Here is a 19,999-nt window from a genome sequence, read left to right as displayed (position 1 = left end):
CCAGTACTGCGCTGCAGAGAATGACTGTGGAAAATACATTACCTGGCAAAACCGTTGTGGACTTGTCGGATCACTTCCGAATTGCTTAATGCCAAACCCTTCATCTGAAAGACATGAGTGAAAACATGAGAGGTACGGTCCTACTTACCAGCACATATGTCTCGTTCCCACCCTTGTTACTACCTTATTTTCAGATTGTAAGTTACTGGGACAAAACAGCTCTTAACATTTCTATATGTTAATGTTCTCACACATTGCACAGTACACTACGTGGAAGCTGTGTGTACACACACACACACACACACACACCCCAATGCTATATCCAATGTGACAAATTATTAAGTAAAATATCCCCGCCAAAATCAATAAGGGGTAATTTCCAAAATCAATAAGGGGTAATTTCCAAAATCAATAAGGGGTAATTTCCCCGTTTGATTTGGGGGTTACCCAATTAAACCCATTTATCTGATTATCACAAGGAGTGCACCCCACACCAAACTACCCCGCTCCCCACTGCACTAAGCATGCTCCGTGCTACAGGAGGGGGTTACTGCATCGTCACTATTTGTGATGATCAGAAGTTTGTAATTCTGGGAGTAACCACAGAGATGAAGTCCAGCCCTCTTTATCTAGGGGCGGTGTGCGCTGCTTTTATTTTCCGGAAGCGCAGACACAAAAATGTAAACAGAGATATTTATATTTCTTTGGTGCTGGAAGGAGGGGGTAGGGGGGGGGTCACAATGACCAAAATTCCCAGACACAATCTTATCCCTATGCATATATGGGTACTGTTAATTAACAGAGGGCAAAGTCTCCGTCATTCATGGATACTTCTAAATGGCAGAAGTAAAGTAGCTTGTGAAAAATCAACCCCAAAATACATGTGGCATATACAATGTATTTAAAAACTTCCAGTTAACAAGACCCCACGGGAAAATGTTTACAGGCAGTCCTTGGTTATCCGACACAATGCGTTACTCAAAATGGCGTTGGATAGTGAAACGTCGAAAAGCGAATCACGTTTTCCCATAGGAACACTGTTTAAATGAAAGGTTCCGTTCCTGAAGGCATTTTTAACACTAAAATACACCAAATATTTTGTGCAGACAATAAGATATGCAGCACACACAAATTATATAGTGTATATACTGTATTATATATATAATATAACATAATATATTATATAGTATAATATAATATTATAGAATATATATATTAAATACACAAACAACTCTGCAAAGCATCGTAAGAGCGTTGGATAAGCCGTTTTGGCGTTGTAAAAATGAACATAGGTATGCATTGCATAGCGTGGATAAGCCATTCATTGTAAAACGAAGCGTTGTAAAACGAGGACTGCCTGTAGTCCCACAGTAAGCCTTGGCTGACTTTGGTTAGTATCCACGGTCAATAAATAGATCCCACAATATATGTAAAAATGGTGTCTGGGTGAATTACTGTTTAGTTACTGTAATTATAGGTGAAAATAGTGGTGTGTTCAAATCTTTCCATAGCTACTTTGGGACCCACCACCCTTTTTTCATGGTGGAAAAACATTAACTAAGCAAAAAGAACATGTATTATAAGTTATATTTTCTAAATGTCATTTTTATGGTGTATAAAATGTGTCTTCTGTTAAGAATAAATAAATATTTATGGCCATATTACATACTATGTTGCAAAGCTTGAACATCATTGCATATTTTTTGCATACTAATATCAGTGAGGTCTCATGACCACATATGAACATGAAAGATATTCTTCTGGGCAACGACAAAACACCCATGTCTGCCATTCTTTGTGTGTGTACTTTCATAAAACCTATACTTTAGTGGGCGTATTTGGTATGCTACGGGATTGCTTTGGTTTGCTAAAGATCTCAATATCTGAACGGGACGCGGTTCTTCGCTGGAGGGTAGCGTTTCCTTGCAAATGATGGTGAGCACCTTTTGCGTTCAGCCCTGAAAAATTCAGGGGTCAAGAGCATTACACTCTGAAAGAGCTTCTGGTTCCCTCAACTCCCAATTCGCTCACTTCGATCTGCAGAAGAAGGACTCCTAACAGTTCCCAGAACCTCCTTGACTTCCTTTGGAGTCCGAGTTTTTACCCACTCTGCTCCCACTTTTTGGAACAATCTGCCTCGTACAGTCCGAGAGGCCCCCAAACCGGGAAATCTATAAAAACAGGCTCAAGACCTACCTGTTTACCCTGGCATTTAATTAACGAACCACCACCTGTCCAGCATTTAATAACTATAGTACCATCCCATCCTTTATTGCATCTTTTTCCTTCTTGTAACTGAAGCGCTGTGTCCCATTGGGAGAAAAACGCTATATATAGTTATTAGTATAATTATTACAGTCTTACTACTTAGGGGCCTCCTTCTGATAAAACAGCATGTGAACCTGTACATAACCAGTATCAGTGTACTCGGGGGACCCAGCGGGACAACATTTAGTATTTTCTTTCTGGTATAAGAAATGATTTATGCAAAGTCTGAAGTTGGTGGTTAGATGATCCTCCCCTTGCTGTTGGAGACTGAGGGAGCCGTTTCGTGACGTCAGACGCCGATCGAATGCGGAAGTGGAGAGCGAGGAACAGCTGACTGGAGTCTTTTACACAGCGTCTGAACCCAGAGTGGTTGAATTGTTTTTATTTATCCTGGAGCATGTGCGTGTGTTGGACCCTCCTTGCTCGATTATATGTTATAATTAAATTGTGTGGCACTATTTTTCTTTCTTTTTTCTTTACATATGCTGCCTATTTGAGATTCCTTGTGTTATTTCCACCTTGGAGAGGAAGTTTATGCGCTCTGTGTCCTCCCCCAGAAGCAAATTCTGGTGAATTAATTTGTTTGGTCTGGCAGCCTTGACAGCGAAAATGTTAATTGGCCACCCAATCCCATAAAAACGAGGAGTGAAAAATGGTAACCCCCGGGTAAGAGGTGCTCTGGCCCGACTATATCAGGCCGAACAAGAGTAACAGCAGCGCCAGAATCCAGCATAGCGGCGGTTATGGGTACTTACGGCTGCATCGAAGCTTTGTGAGAAATCTTTGAATTCGGAGAGCGTCTCTCCTAGGTGAACATCGGAATGGATGCAGTTAAGCAAAACACTGACGATCGCTTGCGTGGCACATGCGTTATTTATTACCTGGATAATATGGTGACAATAAAAGTATGGTTACAACACAGGAGCGGGATATTTAGAAGGGTATCAGGGAGTCAAGATAAAGAGTCATGGAAAATAAAACTTATTGAGCCGTTTCAGTAAAAACAGACTGTCTAAGTGGGAAAAGTGATTCTTTACTGCTGTCAAATTCTGTGTTTCATTAGCAAGATGGTTCTAATAATCACTACAACAGGGGTAGCCAACGCCAGTCCTCAAAGGCCACCAACAGGCCAGGTTTTAGGGATATCCCTGCTTCAGCACAGGTGGCTCAATCAGTGACTCAGTCAGAATGACTTGGTCACCGAGATACTTACCGGTGAAGTTATCAGGTTTAAATCTCCCACAAGGGGAAACAATATAGCCGCCACATGTCTGGCCAATAGGAACATGCGCTATGATTGGCTGCGGCTTCCTATTGGACAGACGTTTAAATGCCCTTTAAAAACCAGGAATACTGATAACTTCACTGGTACAGTAAGTATCTGGAAACCCTGCAGCTGAGAATAGCACAGTCCAGCTCTGGCGTACCTGCTTCCAATCCCGTAAAGGAAAGGGGGGTGGGGGTAATTAGAGGAATTTCTGTTTTAAACCTGGATCTCGTAAAAAGTCAACATTGCTGCAGAGGCTAGTTCTGAAAACTATATCAAAGAACATGTCAGCAGAGGGACCAAACCAAGCACATTTAAAAGATGATGAATGCAGTAATCTCTGCCGGAGATGAACCTCTTTGATGCCAGTTGGGCAAGCAATATATGCATTGGTAGTGAACAGGTTCCCCCAATATACGTCCTCAAAATGTTGAACCTGGCATTACATAGAAGTTGGGGTTTTTTTAAACGAAAGCACAATAAAATGGATTTTCTAAACTAATAGTCATGTGCTCACAGGTGGCCGTTAGTGAAAATGTATATATTGGGACAGATTGAGGGGAAATATTAATTTGAGGGACCTTTGCAGAAGGTGAAAAGTGGGTCGCTTAGAAAGCTGTGTATTTATTAACCCTTGTCCGTATGCAAGTCACGTGCTGAAAGTCGTGCCTTGCGCGACTACTAATAACGAATACATATTCATGTTTAGGGGCGCCATCTAATGGCCATTTTAAAGATTTGCTTTATCATTACCTGTATGTGTTAATTGTAATGTCTTAAGAGCTTCACCCAGATTTGATGACTGCACCTTCAGAATCACTGCAGCGCCCTTTTCTCTTTCAAATTGGAGTTATTGATGAAAACTGTATCTGTTGTATGTTATTTTATTATATGTACGATTACATTGTGTTAATATGTTATCACGCAATACATTAAATCGATGTTTCAAAGTTAACTCTAAGAACATCAAGCTATATTCAATGGTCTGATGTTCACAATGCTGAAGCAGTGATGTTGCTAGAGGCCATTTTGTTCTATCGCAGGGTGCTGCAGGTTCTGGAAGAGAAGGTAAGCCCGGGTTTTGACTCAAGGTGGTGGCCTTTTATCAAAATCTGTATGAAAAAGTCTGGTTGTGGATATTGCACCTTACTTGCACAGCATGTGCGATATGGGCGAGTATTATTGCCTTATTATCAATGGAATAACAGCAGTGTACCAAAATGCGTCAAAAATGAAATATATCACGTCAGAGAAAATCACATCATAAAACAAACTTATTACTGCTTCAGGATGTGATTTTCTTTGACATGACATCGTTGGTTTTTCATTTATTTGGCGTGCAGCAAGTTTTGGTTATATGGTTGGTAAAATATACCCTGCCAGCAATACAAACTAAACTCCCTCCTGGCTAACGACATGACATGATCCATGTCACATACACATTTATAGGGTCTCTCTGATGTTCTGCTATTCAATCCATGCGTGACATCACAAAGGACACTTGTTCATTGGATTGAGGTATGTACACACTGTGTCACTGTGATTAGACATAAGGAACTTATAATAAAGAAAGGAGCCGACGGAGGTTTCACTATAAATGCAGCTGTACCTGCTTAGCAAAAAAAATGGTGTCCAGCCTGGAGTCTTGAACTACAGATCCGGCTGGTTCTTCTCCTGGCTGCCACTTGAAGAGGAAAATTAAGCCGTGCACTGGTCTGAAATTAGACAAAGACGAGCATGAGAAGTGCCAGCACGAGGCAACACTTATATAGCATTCAGTATTTGTCACATTGTAAACTAACGGCTTGTACGTACTCGGCAGTACTGGACCATTAGATACAGAACGAGGGCATCTTCCATACATAGAACACTAGCCGAGTACCCGGCATTGCTCGGGAATTCTGAGACAGCAACAAACACCGACATTTATAAATAATATCATTTTATCGTTTGTTAATGCGGAATCCCCAGCTAAAACAACTCCAGACATAATAGTTTCATCGCCTCTGTTCGAGTGAGAGCCTCCAATCCGTGCGACATTGTACTCGTCCCAAACAGTGATCTCGCGCTCTTCAAGAACTTTGGCTGCCCCTGTATTTTTGCTAATGATGCAAATTGGAATATCAGGTGGTGTGATGGGATCATGTCATTTGTGATGTCATCAGTGATGTCATTTGTGAATTGAATGCAAACAGACAAAAAAACCTGCTCCTTCATCTCAGGAACCATCATGCAAACTTGGTTACGATATCTTAAGAAGTGTCCAAATACCTAGCGAACAAACACCTTTCCAAATATACAGTAGATTACCTATTTATTAACAAGGCATACAGCAGTTCTTAGCTTAGTTAACGTATTTTTAATACAAATGTCACGCTGTACAAATAATTCAGCTACGAACAAAAGGCTAATAAGCCAGTGATGGTGGACTTGGGACATGAGAAGCTTCTGGCAGCGGTCTGATCTTCCCACTGCTGCCCTCCCCTGTCCTAGAGACACATGAGATAAAGTAACAGTCTGTTCTTTTTTGGGGGGGTGGGGGAGGGGGGGGTCCTTTTGTATTATCTGAACCTGGGGCCTCCCTGAACCAATCTCAGCCCTCTGACCTATGGGGACCCCAGCATATTTTGCACTACTACAGTTAAAACAAGACCCTCGCACTATGGGACAATATGCTATCGAGTTTAGGACCCTGGCAGCAGAAACGAGGGGGTTTTGAAGGCTGCTTTCTGTAAGGGCACTGAGGAGAGGCGGAAGGATGAATTGACGTACAGGGACCTACACACAGATCTGGAAGGACTGATCGCCCTTTGCATGTCCCTGGACCTTCGGATGAGGGAGAGACGTCAGGAGCAGGATCGTTCTCACAGATTCCGGTCTCTTCCGCTGACTCCACCTATTTAGGATCCTTCCAATGAAACGCCAGGAGAACTAACAGAAACCATGCAATTGGGCAATTTGCGTTTGACAGAAAGGGAGAAGCAGCACTGGCGATCATTGCGGTTGTGCCTCTACTGCGGCGAGAAGGGTCACATGGTACATACCTGTCCTAAGAAGTTGGGAAACGCCCGTGCCCAAAGCTAGTAGGGGAGTTTCCTCTGGATATCTGCACCTTCTCCCCACCTCCTTGTCGTTTGATGGTCCCCATCTGCCTATCCTGGCAAAACCATTCCGTGATAACCAAGGCCTCTGTGGACTCCGGAGCCACCGGTTTATTTGTGGATAAGGCTCAACAGATCAAGATTCCGATCCAGAGGAAGGACATACCCCTAGGTATCTTCTATTGATGGTAGGCTGTTGGGATCGGGGGTCGTAATACAAGAGGCGGTTCAAAACAGGACTACGGTTTGTGTTTTGCACCATGAACTCGTCCAGCTGGATGTCAATTCCCCAGCCATCGATGTGGTTCTAGGGCTTCCCTGGCTACGTACCAACAATCCCCAGATTGACTGGATTTCGGGTCAGAAACTTGGGGATCTGTCTGCCATGGCAAATGTCTTTCACCCTGTCATCCTGTGGGTACTCTTCTACTACTTGCACTGGAGGTCTTACCCGGTCTCCGGGCCCGTTACTCTGACCTAAAGCGGGTCTTCGACAAGGGGCAGGCCGAAGAATTACCTGTGCATGGACAGTATGATTGTGTGATCGATCTCCTTCCAGGGATGAGTCCTCGTGGACGTATGTATCCTCTTCTGAACTGGGAACCAAGGCGATGAGGACATTTATAGATGAGAACATGAAGCAAGGATTCATTCGCAAATCCTGATCTCCTGCTGGTGCAGGTTTTTTCTTTGTGGCAAAGTAGAACGGGTCATTGAGTCCTTGTATTGATTACCGGGGGTTGAATAAAATTACTGTCAAAAAACGGTATCCTCTTCCTCTGATCACGAACTCTTTGATCGTCTACGTGGGGCAACAGTTTTTACCAAGCACGAATTAAGAGGGGCTTATACCCTTATAAAGGATAAGGCAGGGTGACCGCTTTCAACACACGTGATGGCCACTAAGAGTACTTGGTGATGCCCTTCGGCCTATGCAATGCACCCGCAGTGTTCCAGTTTTCAGAGACATGTTACGACTCCACAGTTATCGTATACCTTGACAATATCCTCATCTATTATAAAACCCTGGAACAACATCATCAGCAGGTGAGGGTGGTCCTTAAACGCCTCCTGGAGAACAACCTCTTTGCTAAATTCTAGGAGTGCGAATTTGAGAAATCTCGTCTTTCTTTTCTCGGATACATTACGTCTGCCCAGGGCCTACAAATGGAACCTGCCAAGGTTGCTGCTGTTCTGGACTGGCCAGTACCTAAGGGATTAAAAGCCATCCAGAGATTCTTGAGTTTAGCAAATTTATAGAGGCAATTTATTTGGGATTTCTCCAACATCATTGCACCCATCACAGTCATGACAAAAAAACAGGCAGATCACATGAACTGGTCTATGCAGGCTCAGGCGGCTTTTCTGAAGCTCAAGAAACTCTTTTCCTCTGCACCCATCCTGAAACACCCCGATCCTCGTCATCCTTTTATCATCGAAGTGGATGCCTCGGACATTGGAGCAGGTGCAGTCCTGTCACAGAGAAGTGAGTTTCAGGGTCGGTTACACCCGTGTTCCTTCTTCTCTAAAAAGTTTTCTCCTGCAGAACACAACTACGATGTTGGCAATTGTTAACTTCTAGACGTAAAAATGGCTCTGAAGGAATGGAGACACCTTCTTGAGGGAACCGCCGTGCCCGTCATGATTCTTACAGACCATAAAAACCTGGAATACCTCAAGGGTGTACGCAGGTTAAACACTCGCCAGGCTAGATGGGCACTCTTATTTTTAGACGCTTTAATTACGTGATCTCCTACTGCCCGGGTTCCAAGAATGTAAAGACGGGTGCCCTATCACGCCAGTTCTTCATGGATGACACTGACTCAACGGACAAGGGTCCCATCATTCCCTCATCTAAGATTGTGTGACGGTTCAGGGGATTCCTTCCCCCTCTCCCTCTGTCCCTTCCCTTGCCAATCTCCCTCCGCTTACCCACTCCTGTCCCGCTCCGTCTACCTCTCAAACCATTGTCTCACCGCATGCCCCGCAAGTCTCGCGCACCCGCGCGGGCCCCGAGCCCCTGCGGCAACGCTCCCCGCTCCCAGACACTCGCAATGCCCGCTGCCATTCCCTCGCCTCCGGTAGCGATCCCATCCAGTCCTCCGCTTCTTGTGACGCAGCCAGTGCGCGCGCACTCAGCTTACAGAGGGCGCGCGCACACGCTCCTCTTCTAAGGCCTGTCACTCTCCTGACTCCTCCTCCCATTCCCTGCAAGTCATCTCTCTGTCTGTTCCCTCTGTCTCGTCCTCTTCTCTCCCTGACCTATCCTTGTTGTCTCCCACTTCTCTCTCTGCTCCTCCCCTCTCTCCCATTAGTGTGTCTTCCTTTATAATCCCTGTCTGTCCTCTCTATCATCGCTCTGCATAGTTCCTGTTTCCCTGTGTGTGCAGTCCTATGCTTTGCTCCCTCTGTGTTCCTGCTCCTGTTTTACTTTGGATTTCCCTGGCTTTGACCCCTGCTTGTCCTGGACTACTCTGCTCTCTGTAACCCTTGAACCTTGCTACGAACTCTACTTTGCTGACCTCTGCAATCCTTGGACTTGGCTTATGAACTTCGACTATTCTGTTCTCTGTACCCCTGGACTTTGGCGCAAGGACACGATCATTCTTACGATTAACCCTACAAGACGTTGCAAGTATCCTAACCACTTTTCCAACAGGCCCAGCAACGCTATACCACACTCCGGGCTTGCTCCCACTGCTGTGGGTGTGTGGTGTAATACTGTTCCCACCTCAGTATTGGGGTCTTGCCAGGTCTGCGGGCATACAGGCGTGACAGATTGTGTCCACTATTACGATTCTTCATCGTATTCAAAAAGCCCAGACCAAGGTCCCCGCTGGAATAACCATTCCCCCATCCAAACTTTTCATTCCCCCTCTCCTTTGGCAGGAGGTTCTTCGATGGGACATGAATCCAAACTCGCAGGAAACCCGGGGGTTTGGAAAACATGTGAGCTCCTAGAGAGGACCTTTTGGTGGCCAGAATTAAAAACAGAGGCTTTGTCTCGGCCTACAGTGTATGTGCCCGAATTAAGATTCCTCGAACACTTCCTTGTGGGCTTCTGCAGCCACTGCCTATACCCTCCAGTCCTTGGAAGCACCTATCCATGGACTTTATTGTGGAACTTCCCCCCTCTCAAGGCATGACTACGATTTTCGTTATTGTTGAACATTTTACAAAACAGGCTCATTTTGTACCCTTACAAAAGCTTCCCTCCTCTTCTGAACTGGCAGACCTCATCACCAAGGAGGTATTTTGTCTGCATGGACTGCCTTTACAGATAGTCTCAGACAGGGGGTCTCAGTTCATTTCAACATTTTGGAAGGCGTTCTGCAGGAGATTGATCTCCATTTCTCATCTGCTTACCACCCATAATCTAATAGGCAAACTGAGCGCACCAATCAACCCCTGCAGCAATACCTCAGGTGCTATACTAACGAACATCAGAACGATTGGGCAGAGCTCCTACCAATGGCAGAATTTGCGCGCAACAGTCTATCATATGACTCCCTGGGCTGTTCCCCATTTTTCACAGCTTGGGGTTACCATCCCCATACACTTCCCCTTCATTCTCCACCAGTAGGTGTCCCTGCGGCTGATACCAGGGTACAGAATTTACAGGACCTTTGGAAGGGGATTCAGGCTCGGCTACCGAGAGACAAAAAAACTCAGCGGATAAGTAACGGAGGCCATCACACCCATATTCGGTTGGGGATATGGTATGGCTCTCAACGCTAAACATCCATTTATGCCAGCCCTCTGCTAAACTCGGATCACGTACAACATCATCTGGAAGACCAATGAAGTCACCTTTCAGCTGGAGCTCCCCTCATTAAAAATTCCTACCACTATCCATGTGTCCCTCCTGAAAAATGTGGTGAGGAATCGCTTTCTGAGGATCCTCCCCCTCCTTGTCTGGTAAATGTTGAGGGACAAATTGAACACGAGGTGCGACAGATGCTTGACTCTCGTAACTCCAGAGGATCGATTCAATATCTGGTTGATTGGAAGGGGTATGGTCCTGAGGGAAGGAGTTGGGTGAAGTCTCAGGATCTTCATGCTCAAGCCCTGGTCAATGCGTTCCATCGTCGTCAGACAGAAAAACAAGGAACTGGTCGCCCAGGAGTTCGACCCTGAAAGGGGTGGGAGGGGGGGGGAGGGTTTGATACTATAAGTCCCCAGAGTTTAATTAAAGGGGTTCAGCTCCGGAGATCCCTTGCTTCAATCCTATGTTAAAAAAAAAACACACACACACACGACTTGGATTGCTCCTTTATGTGAGAAGGTTTGGGAATACCGAGCACTAGGTAGTGGATTCTGCTTGGTCATATTACATATGTACAAAGTAAAAGCATAGCAGAAAAATGCTGGCAACCACCTCCCTACAAATCATCATAAAAGGTTTTACTAGGCTGATCAAAAGTCTCAGATGCTAAATACAACAACGCCCTGTTTTCCTTATTGAGCAAACTATGCATTGCTTGTTTTTTTGAGAGATGTAAATTGCAATGAGTTCTGTCACCTCCATTTCCTGGCCCTCACCACTGCTTTATAGAGAAAAGAAAACTTAAAGGTGTTATTTAGTATATGTTACTTAGTTGGTGATGGACATTAACAGAAAGCCGCCAAAGATCTGCTTTCCGTGCCTGAAACGTTGTTTTAGTGAGTTACTATCTTGCCCTCTATCCTTCAGTAATTATCAACAGCATGCCATAGCAATCATACTATGCTGTGGCATTTCTGTCTTTGTACTTGGCGGGAGTAAGGCTAAGGCCCCGCTCCCAGAGTCAGCGCACCCGCACTGCAGACAGGCGGTGCGCTGACATACACAGACTGCGATATGCGGTCTGTAGGGAGCGGGAGCCGGAGCGGGGGGTGGGCGGGAGTGGGAGGTTTGACAGGGAGGGGGGGCGTGGCTTGAGCGGAGGGACCCGCTACTCTCCCCCCCCTCCCTCCCTCCACGGACTCGGGCTGGAGCTGCTGAGGGTAAGTAAAACACACACACAGGCACTCATATACACACACACACACACACAGGCACACACAGACAGAGGCAGGCACTCACGCACTCATACACACACACACACAGACAGAGGCAGGCACTCACGCACTCAGGCACACACATACACACACACAGACAGGCACTCACCTGCTTTCACTCCACACTCCTCCCCGCTCCCCGAAGTCTCTCCTCCTCCCGAAGCCTCCCCTCCCCATTGGCTCACAGCCACACCACGTGACGCGTCAACGCTAGGGAACACCATTTTCTTGTGTCCCCTAGCGGCTGACCCGCCACAGCGTGTAGTCAGCTGTGCCGCCAGGAGGGACCGGGACCGGCTCGCGAGGATTCCCCTGCTGGTGGGGAACTCGCGACATGGCCGCCCGCGCCAACGAGCGCAGCGGGACCGAGGCCTTAGAGTGCATTCTGGGGCAGCACAGTCAGATGGATTGAAGTGCCTCAACCTTATATGGAGTAGATTTGTTGTAGGTAGTGTTACATATTAATGGACCACACATGGAAATTCATCATAGATAGAATTATAGTGCACAGAGATTTGCAAACCTCACAGGTCTCTTGTTCATGTGTACAGGAGGGAGCGTAAGAGTAAAATAGGATACATGCCATCTATATGCATACAAAATAGCAAACCAAGCATGGATCGCCAGGTTAACCCTTTCTCTGCAGACCCTCCTGCCAGCTAAAACTGTTAGGAAAAAACAAAACATTAAAAATAAACAGTGGAAAGAAAATAGCTCTTAAAAGTCAAATGTTGCTTACTTCAATTTTTCAAAGTTTTCTGGCTCCAAACTCCAAATTTCTTCCACTTGAACTCCTCGGCAGCCTGTGAAAGAGAACGGAAATATATATATATATAAAATCCCACTTTTAAAGAAATATGCCAGATGTCACCATATGATAAAGCAAAAGTACACCATTAGCCAACAAGCGAGTACATTACTTTAGTAAGAGAGCAGCATCTTGCACTCGAAAGCCCAAAAAGCAGCAATCAGGCTGGTCATTTCTTGCACCTACATATCTATGATACTCACTGGCTAATTTTTTGCCTTTAGATTAAAAAAAATAATAATAATAATAAAAAATGTTTTTATATATATTCTATTTAGCACATTAATGAAGTGCCCATAGTTAACATATGTACATGCGGTATTATCACTCACTTTCTTGATATAGAATGGTATTTATATTAGCTTTAATAGGAGGTGCTATTCCATAAGACACATTACAGTCCATTCAAGTGAATGGACCATCAATTGTCTTCTGGGATTAAAGAGAAACTAATGACATAGCAGCCTCCATTAAATATGGGCCCCATTTACAAGAGATAATACGTCAAATATCTGCACGTGCATAAAGAGGTGTTAAAAGAAAACCTTTAGGATCCCCTTGATGACCACTGGACATCACATGGGTCGACATACTGTTGGCACTTACGATGTTAAGTACACATTGGGGTGTTTTTATTTTTATGCCCTGCATGTTGAAAAGCCACTTAACATACAGGTGGCTTGCCATTGGCAGAAGCCGGACTGCTATTTGAAGCCCCGAGATGCCATCCCTTCATGTCATTTCAAGGGGAGATCACAGCTCCCGGAGAGCTGCGGATGTGTACACAACCAGGACAAGGGGGATTTCCTCTTCCCTCCCGTCAGGGGTCGGGGCGCAAGCATGTTATCACTACACAAGAGATCCCATTAATGTGGTACGAGAGTCCGTGGAACTCTGGTGCTGTGGATATTAAAAATAGTCATTGCATGCAACTTATGTGACGATGTATAAGGAGTAAGATATGCGAGATACATACTGGCACTCCTATGGTCTTGTGCAAACAAGGTATTTATTGCACTAACGTTTCGGTCCCCTCTTGGACCTTTATCTTAGTAAAGGTCTGAGCAGTGACAGAAACGTTGATGCAATAATTAACTTTTCTTTGATGCAATAATTAACTTTTCGAGATTGGATGGATTTACACTGACTTATTTGCCCACCCGTGGCATTTATCTGTGGACAAACGTGTACGCTTACCAATTATACATAAGTAGTAATCCAGACAGGCCATGCCGGTTAATACCCTGATGAAGGACATTGTAAAATGTGTCAGGCTTCCTGTCAGGGTCATTGATGTAATGGTCATTTAAATGCGTGACTAAGAGTAATGCACTTGTGACTCACAGTCTGCATGTGTTTTTATTAGAAACGGGTGAATGATAACATTATATTCACTCAGAATGTAGAGAAGCAAGGAGCACAGCTGGGTTGAAAATCTGCAGGAAGAGTCCTGTAGAAAAAATGAATGAAGGGCACAACTCCGTTCTAAAACTGAGGGTGGTTTATTGAATAAAGACACCTTGATAAAGTCCCGTGGGACGAAACATGTCGGTGTGTGGGCTGTGTTTCTGTCCCTGTGCACTTATTCAATAAACCACCCTCAGTTTTAGAACGGAGTTGTGCCCTTCATTCATTTTTTCTACAGGACTCTTCCTGCAGATTTTCAACCCAGCTGTGCTCCTTGCTTCTCTACATTCTGGTTCCTTCTATCAGGACTGCACGCAGTGGAACTTCACCTGGATGGATTTCGTATTCCTATACACTTAATGGAAAGGTAATGGGCATTAGCCCTCATGTAATGCTACCTTGGTCCCTATTTAGGGAGGTGTATATGTTAAGGGGGGTAAGCAGGGTAAACCATATCTGCGGTAGTCGTGCTGACTGACCGCTAGGTCCCATGTATATGTCCCCCCTTAACTCTGTATTATACAATGATGGAATGATTTATTGAAGTTCCCATCTATCTATATGTTGATATACAGCTTGTGAGTCCATACACGTGTATGAGCGTCAATCTTTACGTATAATTATATTCACTCAACCTGAATGTCGGTTTGTGGGGTTGAAGCCAGTCTGTCACTCACTGTGCATACGATTTTATCTTCAGCACAACAACAAAAATTGATTGTGAGCTATTCAGATCAGTGACTCACTGTTCCTTCATTTCATTACATTATTATTATTATTATTATTATTATTACTACATTAGTACATGGGTGGCTTCGTACTCCATATATATGAATTTTGCATTAGCTGCTTGTAATGCAAAAGACAAATAAAATAAATAAAATAGCCTTAGGGACAACCTGGTTAGAGAGGAACAAGTGCCTGTGACATGCACTAGTAAGCTGGCAGCTCTTAGTGGTTTGAAGGGATCCAGGAGCATGTGGGCACATTTCAACATGAGCAGATCAGAATAATAAACCAGGGACATTTTAACAACTCTTGCCCACGGGCTGCTCTAATCCGGTTAATCCTATTGGAGTTAACCATGAATCGCCTCGTGAGATAAAACAGTCAGGGTGACCTATTTATCAAGGCTCATAAACATTGCTATTTTGCCACTTGCGGGATGTCATGCATGAAACCTTCAGATATGAGGCAGTACAATTGTTTCAGACTTGTATAAAACATATATTGGAATGTTCCATTCACCCAAATATCATTGAAGGTCAACAAATTAAATACCCTTTACTTTCTCAGCAAATATTGTGAGCACATTCACACGTCTCAGACAGGTCTGCAACCCCGCTATTCCCAATTATTTCTTAGCATACAATGCTTCTGCTGCAGCCAGGGATTCTGGGAAATGAACTGTAAATGAGCAGTGTCACCTTTTGCTTTTTACCCATTTTAACATGGACCTATAAGCTTGTGCCTGCCGTATTACACAGCTTTTCAGCACAGCCTGGGCCAAAGAGTTGCATAGCCTGTAAACCTACCCGCAGACGGCTGTTTCAACCTTTTGGGTCTCATCAGTGAGGATGGTTATACTGGCTTTACTTTTTCCTAACCATCAACAGCAGAGATGGGGGTAGGGAAGGGATTGAGAGGAAACATGGATAGAATCACACACACAAGACCAATATCTTAGCCAGGTATGATTAATAATGCTTTAAACGTTAATACCAGTATAAAAGGCTAAATTTGCCCTAGGGGCTTCCAAACTAGTTGGCCACTCGTAAATGTGATAATTCCTATTCTACACATTCTTTTTGCAAACATCTGTGAATCATGCAAGCAACACATTCACACTGCCCCTTGGCAGGTTTCTCTCCGGTGTGCTATCGACATGTAACTGGAGATGGACATAATAGCAGCCAATGACAAAGGCTGTCGAAGAGGTAGGCTTAAGAGAGAGACGGTCCCGCGATGTGAAGTTAGAGCTGTACGAGCCCGAATACTTTCAGGCTCGATGGAGTGTGACCTGGGGCCAGTCTGAGTCCCGCTGAGAGATAGCAGAGATCCTCTGGAGGGAGAGCAGTACCTGGTGCAGCAAGGCCCAGCAGGTCCGCGCCGGAAAGCCCATGGAGTGTCAATCGCCAGAGGGGACCCTCAACAGCGCAATTAAAAAGTGGTACCGAAGAACCTTTGTGAAATCCAGGCCTGCAACACTTTAGTGCACTAAGAGCTCTCCCGGTGTGCAGGCACCATCATATAAGTCCATATACCCAGGATTGCATGGTCCTCTCTTAACAATAATGCTGAACAGGTATTTCAGTTAAGTGTTATAATAATAAACAGTGACGAGAAAATGTTTGTGGAGCCCAATGAAAATTACGGACATTTCATACTTTCTCCATGATAACGTGCTTTTTAATCAAAACCAGTCTTTTCTTAAATATCCAATAGGGTTAAAAGTAATCAATTGCAGGTCTTTTGAAACAAAATGATGTAGGCCTATGAATTAGGCAAACAAGAAGTCTGTAAGAGTCAGGGTATGTGCAAAAGTAGAGTTGAAAAAAGAAAAAAAAGAATGGCCACTGCTAGTGTAGAGATGAGGCTGGCAGTAGATATAAGATTAAATGATTTTATTAAGGCATAACAGCCAAAGTTTAAAAATAGCACAGAAATCCTCTGATGCGTTTCCCGCCTCGTTGGGCGCTTTATCAAATTTTGCGGCTACATGCTACATCGGAGTAGGTGAGCAAGTCTCTGTATATACCATTTTGAACATTAAGCAACACAGAGCTTATTATAGCCTTAACAGTGTTAAGTTGCTCTTAATGGAGAGGCGGGACAATATCCATACGGCTCCAGGTGGAGACACTCAACTGATATATATCTGACACCTGACCTTCCAATGCTGGCTGCACTCTGCTCTGTATATACGTGACTGGGATAATTCATGTATTCATCATTCATGTCTGCACCACACGGCGATAGGTCATCACAGACTTTACATTCCTGTCCCCACCATCTATAATATACTGTACCATCATTATATCCACGAAAGCCGTATAATATTCGAGCACACACATGGGAGCCATCTCCCATACTCCTCACTATGTGCAAAAGTAAGTGAAACCCTTGTTATATCAGCTAAATTGAAGATAATTAGAATCAGGTGGTTAAATAAATAGATATTCAGAGGAGAGTATAGGATGCCCCACCCTATATAAATATCAGAAACATTTTGAGTTAGGTCTTCACCCTACAGGTGTGTGGAAACATCATGCCACAATCAAAATAAATCTCTGAGGACCTCAGACAACGCAGATATTGATGCTCATCCGTCTATTAAACCATTTTTAAGGATTTGCGGCTCAGCCAATCCCGTGTAAAGCACAATGCAGAAAGTTCAAGACCACTGCCACTCTAGCCTAGAGCAGTCATCCTACCAAAATCTCTCCAAGAACAAACCATCCAGGAAGTCACAAAGAACCCCAGAGTAACATCCAAGGATCTGCAGGCCACTCTCGCCTTAGCTAATGTGAGTGTTCATGACTCAGCAATCTGAAAAAGACTGAACAAGAATGGTGTTCATGGAAGGATAGTCAGGAGGAAACCACTGCTCTCGTAAAAGAACATTACTGCCCATCTAAAAGTTATCCAAAGAACACATAAATGATCCACAAGACTTCTGGAACAATGTTCTCTGGACAGACGAGTCAAAGATAGAACTTTTTGGCCTCGATTAAAAACGTTGTGTTTCATGAAAAACAAACTCTACGTTCGAACAGAAGTACCCTATCCCAATCGTCAAGCATGGCGGTGGGAGTGTGAAGGTTTGGGGCTGTTTGCCGCTTCAGGCGCCAGGTACTGAATGTAAAGGTTCACATTCTTTTTCACACATGGATATTGAATGTTGAATCACTAGTGGAAAAATAAATGTTGGAAAATGATCATGTTTTTGTCATTTGTTTGATCAAGTTATCGTTATCTTTTATTTGGACTTAGATTAAGATCTAATAACATTTTAGGTTTGAAATGTGTAAAAATCCTAAGGGGTTCACAACCTTTTTCTCGACACTGTATGTATGTTTTATGATGAGCAGTGTGATCCTTTGGGGAGGATCTCAAGGTCTTGAGAACTGGTAACGATTACATAAACTCAGTTGTACCACACACGCTGTGTACTTATTTTCCGCCACTTGACCGTAAACCACATGTGGCATATGGACAACAAGAGCTCCGGATCTGCGGTTTACCTTTCAAGTACAACGTTAATTTAGTTCCAATTCATATACTTTAATGGGACCATCGCTGTGGTGGGATCCCAGTACATTTCCAGTCTCCAAAGAGATATCAGTACTATAGCTGGATAAATTGAGGCACAAAGAGATCAAGTTTTACCGAAATCCCCCAGCAATGTGTGTGACAGGAGCTGGAATCAAACCCATAAGCCTGTATATAGCACACAGGATGGCATAGTGGTGATTGTGTTACCTGTAGGTTGGATTCCAGCCTCATATCACTCACGCATGGATATGGCGAGTGTGTGTGTGTCCCATCCCCCCATATGCTGTGTGTCCCTCTCTCCCAGTGCTGTGTCTCTCTCTCTCCCCAGTGTGTGTGTGTGTGTTTGTGTGTAATATATATCTCCTACATCAGAAATTAAGATTCTCAGATCTTCATGCAGTGAATCACCGGTCCTAGATTATTCTGCTATAAGGATTGCTTCACACTGCACAGATGTGTTATGAGGTACAATTTGAGCCAGTCTATTCATAATTATTATTTAAAGTATGGTTGTCATTGAAGTAAAACACCTTCACATCACAATGTATTGCATGTGACATAGATGCTCCGGACTTCTGCGTTATTAATGCATAATGCAGTAACCCACCCCCACCATATATGACAGGGACGCACCAAACCCTTTGATGAGCTCGGTGAACACCCCGGGGTCGCTCTCCATCAGGCACCATTCTCCTGCGCTGCCCGCCATCTCTACCCAATCCGGGCGTGTCACAGCAGGCGCGACACTGTCTTCCTGACTGTCGCCTCTGTGACGCCAGGCGGAGAAGCTCCCCAACCAGAGGCCTCGGCGGCAATGTTCGATGTGGGCAGTTTCCAGAGACTTCCAATAGTGCAAGGAACCGCCGAAATTATATGTGCAGGCAGCCAAGGGTCCCTAATTAAAACATGTAGATATTTTTGCATACTGTGATGTCTGTTAATATATATTTTTCCATTAATAATAATACACACGAATATGCGCACACGTTTATGGTGTAGTTGTAGTTGAAAACCTCCTTCTCTCCTGCACCAAGATGGCCGCCGGCTCCTTCAGCAGCTGCAGAATTCCGTCACCAACATGTCGGCCCATTACCTCACGACGCAGAGCTGACTCCTGCTAGCCGCCCTGCCCAGGCACGGAATGCGCACGCGGCCCATGTGGTACCGAGCCTGCTCTGCGTGACGTGGCTGCGGACCCGCAGGAGACAGCAGGTAAAAAGGGGCAACTGTCACCTTCCAGAGCTGCGAGGGCGGGGCCATGAGTACGGGCCAGTGACGTAGTACTCATCACTGGGCAACCTCACTCACCTGCAGTGTAACACATCACTGGGCAACCTCACTCACCTGCAGTGTAACACATCACTGGGCAACCTCACTCACCTGCAGTGTAACACATCACTGGGCAACCTCACTCACCTGCAGTGTAACACATCACTGAGTAATCTCACTCACCCGCAGTGTAACATATCACTGAGTAAGCTCACTCATTTGGAGTCTCCCTCATTATCAAACTGTTGTATTTAATTGGAGTTGAACTCCGTGGTAAACATACAGTACTCACTTGCTGCCTTAATCGCTGTATTTGAAGTCTCACTCATTACTGAGCAGCTTTACCCCCTTGGTGTCTCAATCATTACTCAGCAAGCCTATTCGTTTGGAGTCTGACATAAAGCAGCCTCACTGACTTGTATTCTGACATATTAGTAAGCAAGTTGATTCACTTCAAGGCTCACTCCTTATTAAATAGCATCACTCACTGAGACTCAAACATTACTAAGCAGTCGCACTGAACTCTCACTCAAGCAATTTTACTCACATGGAGTCTCGATCATT

The 19,999-nt window shown here is 44.5% G+C and overlaps 1 protein-coding gene across 4 annotated transcripts in view; it reads right to left on the bottom strand.

Moving 5' to 3' along the window:
- The window catches only part of UCHL5 (ubiquitin C-terminal hydrolase L5), a 37,992-nt gene extending 19,032 nt beyond the window's left edge, over nt 1-18,960 (bottom strand). For 3 of the 4 annotated variants that reach the window (XM_075616852.1, XM_075616853.1, XM_075616855.1), the window contains exons 1-5: nt 18,800-18,957; nt 12,416-12,479; nt 5,145-5,250; nt 3,024-3,149; nt 43-104 (exon numbers count right to left, since the gene is read on the bottom strand). In XM_075616852.1, the coding sequence (XP_075472967.1) occupies nt 43-104; nt 3,024-3,149; nt 5,145-5,250; nt 12,416-12,479; nt 18,800-18,875 (434 nt within the window). In that variant the 5' untranslated portion in view covers nt 18,876-18,957. Of the gene's footprint in view, nt 1-42; nt 105-3,023; nt 3,150-5,144; nt 5,251-12,415; nt 12,480-18,799 lie in introns of all 4 variants that reach the window. The other variant, XR_012804123.1, reaches the window with a different exon arrangement.
- Nucleotides 18,961-19,999: the final 1,039 nt, after the last annotated feature.

Source organism: Ascaphus truei, chromosome 10, assembly GCF_040206685.1.
Source record: "Ascaphus truei isolate aAscTru1 chromosome 10, aAscTru1.hap1, whole genome shotgun sequence".
NCBI lineage: Eukaryota > Metazoa > Chordata > Amphibia > Anura > Ascaphidae > Ascaphus > Ascaphus truei.
The sequence above is the reverse complement of the archived record's forward strand: the minus strand, read 5'-3'. Positions and strand labels throughout refer to the sequence as shown.